Source organism: Nematolebias whitei, chromosome 9, assembly GCF_014905685.2.
Source record: "Nematolebias whitei isolate Nwh7 chromosome 9, NemWhi1, whole genome shotgun sequence".
NCBI classification, from domain to species: domain Eukaryota; kingdom Metazoa; phylum Chordata; class Actinopteri; order Cyprinodontiformes; family Rivulidae; genus Nematolebias; species Nematolebias whitei.
Genome location: NC_056506.1, coordinates 43,385,347 through 43,390,883, shown reverse-complemented (window position 1 = coordinate 43,390,883; position 5,537 = coordinate 43,385,347). Strand labels below are relative to the sequence as shown.

Below are 5,537 nucleotides of genomic sequence, written 5' to 3'. Positions count from 1 at the left end.
TATATATTAAAAAAAGTGAAATAAAACCTTCATTGTGGAGATTTAACAGATAAAATCGTAAAAATCCTCCATAAGGTTATTTAAATTAAATTATTACAGAATAACCTATCTGAAATAAATATTCCGGTAAATCAGAATGCATATGGAATAGATTAAAGTGTTCTTCTTTAGTCTTTAAGGTTAAAGTTCAAAAGTTTTAAACCATCAATATTCTATAAATTCAGACCCACTTTACCGTTAAACTACAGCAGTTTCAAAATAAAGTTCACAGTAAACAAACCTGCTTTTAAAACAAATTGTTAAAAGTTTATTTTAAAGGCTTCCTCTGTTTTCTCCAACGAATTGAACAAATTCCTGATTGTTTTTTTTTTTTGCATTTGAGGGGGATTTAGCGCAGCAGGACCTAAACCTTGTTTGTGTTCCTTCAGTTTTCGCCTGGTTCCGTTTCTGACGGAGCTGCGAGCCGTGATGGACTGGGTTTGGACCGACACCTCGCTGTCCCTGTCCAGCTGGATCTGTGTGGAGGACATTTACGCTCATATTTTCATCCTGAAATGCTGGAGGGAGTCAGAGAAGGTGCTTATCAGTCGATCAAAACGTTTCCGCCCTCAAGGAGTAGGAGTACTGTATTTTTTGGACTGTAAGGAGCATTGAGCAAAACAAAACAGTCAGATAAGTCAAACTTTATTCATCTCATTCACAATAACTCAACATTGTTCAGTTGTACCACAGAAAATTGGTTTGAGGTCAGTAAGCACAACCAGAATTAATACATAATAAGGCACACCTGATTATAAGGCTCACTGTCGATTTTTGAGAAAGTTAAAGGATTTTAAGTGCACCTTATAGTCCGAAAAATACGGTATTTAATTTATTTTTACTTGACTTGTACTGCCAGTAAGTTACATTTTTGTGTGAACGCTGATTCATCTTTTGTTTATTTTTATTCTATATGTTTTTTGGCCTTATAGTTCAGCATTCTTTGTGTTATTTTAGCCGTTCGTGGAGCAAAACGTTCAGCTCAGTCAAGAGACGGGAGCTGTGGCTTTTAATTTTTGTAACTTTGACTTTTTTTCAAAATATAAACTCCAGTTTACAAAATAATTCCTCAAATAAGTATACCAGGATTGTCTCCGTTACTTTTTGTTTCCAGCCACTGCTTTTATACTTTTAGCTACTTTTTAGTTTTAGCTTGCCTTTTTTCTCCTAACTTTTAGCTATTTCTGTTTGTTATTCTATTAGTTAGCATTTTGTTACTTTCATCTTTAAGTAGCCTTTGGTTACATTTAGCTTTTAGCTTGTGTTTTGTTACTTTTAGCTACACTTTTGCTACTTTATCATTTAAGTATATGTTTGCTGCTTTTATCAAGCATTCTGTTACGTTTAGCTTTTGCTACTTTTAGCTTTAAGCCAGTATTTTGTTACTTTTAGCTTGTGTTCTGTTTCTTTTGCTTTCACTACTCAGCTTTATAGCTTCATAATTATACTGAACATAAATATAAATGCAACTCTTTTGGTTTTGCTCCTGTTTTTCATGAGCTGAACTCAATGAACTGACTTTTTCTATGAGCAAACAGCTTTTTTCTCTCAAATATTGTTCACACATTTGTATAGATAATCTGTGGCAGTGAGCACTTCTCCTGCGCAGAGATAATCCATCCACCTCACAGGTGTGGCATATCAAGATGCAGATTTGACAGCATGATTATTGCACAGGTGTGCCTTAGGCTGACCACAATAAAAGGCCACTCTAAAATGTGCAGTTTTATCACACAGCATGATGCCACAGATGTTGCACGTTTTGAGGGAGCGTGCAGTTATCATACGGACTGCAGGAATGTCCATGATCAGAGAATTTGACAGTACATCCAACCGGCTTCACAACCACAGACCACATGTAACCACTCCAGCCTATGTTCATTGTCCGGAACATAGCCCATACCATAACCCCACCACCACCATGGGCCACTCACTCTATTCACAACGTTGACATCAGCAAACCACTGACGCGCATGACGCCATACACACCACCTGCCCTGCGCAGTGAAAACCGAGATTCATCCGTGAAGAGAACATCTCTCCAACGTGCCATACGCCATCGAATGTTACCATTTGTCCACTCAAGTCCATTACAACGACAAACTGCAGTCCCCATTGAGGACGACGAGCATGCAGATGAGCTTCCCTGACATGGTTCGACAGTTTGTGTAGAAAGTCTTTGGTTATGGAAACTGATCGTTGCAGCAGCTGTCCAGGTGGCTGGTCTCAGACGATGTTGGGAGTGAAGATGCTGGATGTGGAGGTCCTGGGCTGGAGTGGTTACACGTGGTCTGCAGTTGTGAGGCCGGTTGGTTGAGCTCCCAAATTCTCTAAAATGCCTTTGGAGACGGCTTATGGTAGAGAAATGAACATTCAGTTCATGCTGGGCAGCAGCTCTGCAGTCTGTGTGATAACTGCACACTCCCTCAAAACTTGCAGCATCTGTGACATTGTGCTGTGATAAAACTGCACATTTTAGAGTGGCCTTTTATTGTGGTCAGCCTAAGGCACACCTGTGCAATAACCATGCCGTCTAATCAGCATCTAAATATGTGAGGTGGAGGGATTATCTCAGCTAAGGAGAAGTGCTCACTAACAGATTTGTGAACAATATTTGAGAGAAAAAGGACCGTTCATAGAAAAAGTCTTGGAACTTGGAGTTCAGCTCATGGAAACTGGGAGCAAAAACTAAAGTGTTGCGTTTATATTTTTATTAAGAGTATATTTCAGCAGTCATATTTAAGCTCTTTCAGCTCATTCAGTAAAACCTGCGGCTGTTCGTTCCGTCTGTCTGCAGAGATACCCTCAGCCGCGAGGCCAGAAGAAGAAGAAGGTGGTGAAGTACGGGATGGGAGGGATGATCGTGGTTCTGCTCATCTGTATCGTCTGGTTCCCGCTTCTCTTCATGTCTCTTGTCAAATCCGTGGCCGGAGTCGTCAACGCGCCACTGGACGTGTCCGTGGAGATCACGCTGGCCGGCTTTCAGGTGCGGACGCAGCAAACTGTCTTGACTGCAGAGCCAAGGGCTAAAAGATTCTTTCCTCAGCCGTAAAAATGAAAACGTCAGGCTTTTATTAGGATGTGGTGCCCTGATTTTAGAAGGCCCAACATGAGGCCTAAAACTGAGCCCTGTGGTTCATTTTGACCCGAGGGCAGCAGGAGGGTGTACTCGTACCTCCCAAACGTTCAATACAAACTCCATTTTTTTTGTGAAATTATTTATTTGACTCCGTTTATTTCTTTTCGCAGCCCATCTTCACCATGAGCGCTCAACAAAAACAGCTGCAAGGTGTGACCACAGATCAATTTATCAAGTTGAAGAAAGGATTTGTGACGACCGACGAGTCCAGAACGAACGTAAGACCTCAGCTGTTCGGTTCGACAAACATAAACTCCTCTGTATGATAAACAAATTATGTGTTCATAACTATGTTTGGTTTTAAAAATGGCTACTACACTATAATTTAGCTGTATATTATTAACGAGTGGCCACTTTCACAGTTTTTCATGTTAGAAGTCAAATTTCCCTGCGTTGATTTGATTGTTCCGTGTTGTGCAGGAGGCCATGCAGTGGCTGGAGACCTACTTCCCAGAGGATCTGATCATCGCAGACCTGAAAGGCAGCTCCAACTCTCTGTGGACCATCAGCCCCCCCAGCAGAACCAACCTGATTGAAATGTTGGACTCCGACGTGGAGTTCCTCATAACGGTGTCCTGGTCGGTCCAAAGGTAACGCTGCGACAAACGTTACTGAAATATCTTCTGTTTAACATCTCAGCTCTAATTAGTTTCATCTTTAAGGTCGTGTGCTGCAGATGGATTAATTTAAAGCCAAATAATTGGTACATTAGACAAAACTAACTTATTTCATGGACGCTGTCTTAAATTACGAATTTAGCTCTTTTCTTTTCTTTTCCTAGAAAAACAGAATTGAAGCAACAAAAAACAAAAAAATATTCAAAAAGAGTTGTTAAACGAACAAAACCAAGCTTCATTTTTGCTCAAGTTTAATTTGTTTTCATCCTAATTTAGTGAGTAATGCATCAAACGTTCAGGCCTGTGTTCTGACAGTCCAGACTCACCGTCCTCAGACAAGACGTGATGTTATGGCGCCATCTGTCTGTCTGGCGACAATTTCTTCTCCAAGCTCTAAATTGAAAATCCTTTAACAGAGATATGTCAAGCTGCACTGCAGGACACCTCATGGGTCAAAGGTCAAGGCCGCAGGTGACCCCTTTTGCCAGTTCTCCATAAGACAGGCAGACCTCAGTTTAACTCTACTAATGTTTAAGACAGAAAATGTTATCAGACGATTCTGGTCCTAAAATTCTGAAGTTTGTAGTCCTTTCTTCACATCGTAGCTGATAAGATTCATGTTCTTTAATCATACTGTTTGTCAATTTACACCACGGACATTATTATCAGTCAGGTTGACCTTTGACCCCACCACAAACCTTGGACAATTAAATGCTCTTAAAGAGCACAGCAAAAGAGAGCAGACAGACTGATGCTACGGTTACTGAGCCGATCAGCCATGGTGCGTCTGCCCCCTCCTTTCTCTTTCTGAGGCTGTCACTGCAGAGCAGAGACACACAACAGGCGGGGTGCGCACCTGTGTATGTCTCTGCTCTACTGTGACAGCCTCAGAAAAAGAAAGGAGGGGTGGGGTCTGTCCTTCCCCATTGCTACTGCTCAACGGGTCAGGCCACTGGGGAACGTCCCGGTGTTCCCGATGGCCAGTCCGCCCCTCAGCACAATGCTCTGGTTGGTTGCCTTCCATCAGTCAGCCAGTTGTGTGACTCATGTACAATCTTGCTTTGAAAACCTGCGAATGTCGAACCACAGTTTCGAGGGACTACTGTATTCAAAAAGCGTTCAATACAAAAAACGTTCAATACAAGAGGGGCTACTGTGTGTGTGTATGTATGTATGTATGCATGTATGTATGTATGTATGTATGTATATATATATATATATATATATATATATATATATAGATATGTGTGTGTGTGTGTGTGTGTGTGTGTGTGTGTGTGTGTGTGTGTGTCAGAATCGGAATCAGAATGCCTTTATTGTCATTATACGCAAGTACAATGAAATTAAGAGCCACTCCTTTTTTCAGTGCAAAAACATGCTTAAGAAAAACACAAAAAAAAATGTTAAAAAAAATGTAACGCAACATAGATATAATAGCACTATGAAAGTAACAAAATACAAGTATTTCACAATTATATTGCACATTATATGGATATTAGTGAGGTAGTTAAGGTGATTGAGAGTATGAAATGTCAGTAGTATTGCACAGTAGAAGTCCAGGGGAGGTTAGATTATTAAATCAGTGCATATGTGAGTTCAGTGTGGTGATGGCTTTAGGGAAAAAACTGTTCTTGAATTCGTTTCAAGAATAAATAAATATATATATATATATATATATATATATATATATATATATATATATGTGTGTGTGTGTGTGTGTGTGTGTGTGTGTGTGTGTGTGT

The 5,537-nt window shown here is 40.4% G+C and overlaps 1 protein-coding gene across 1 annotated transcript in view; it reads left to right on the top strand.

Moving 5' to 3' along the window:
• The window catches only part of LOC119415226 (piezo-type mechanosensitive ion channel component 2), a 127,924-nt gene that overhangs the window by 119,078 nt on the left and 3,309 nt on the right, over positions 1-5,537 (top strand). The window contains exons 47-50 of the mRNA XM_037682385.1: positions 429-576; positions 2,837-3,025; positions 3,289-3,396; positions 3,599-3,768. Of these exons, the coding sequence (XP_037538313.1) occupies positions 429-576; positions 2,837-3,025; positions 3,289-3,396; positions 3,599-3,768 (615 nt within the window). The remainder of the gene's footprint in view (positions 1-428; positions 577-2,836; positions 3,026-3,288; positions 3,397-3,598; positions 3,769-5,537) is intronic.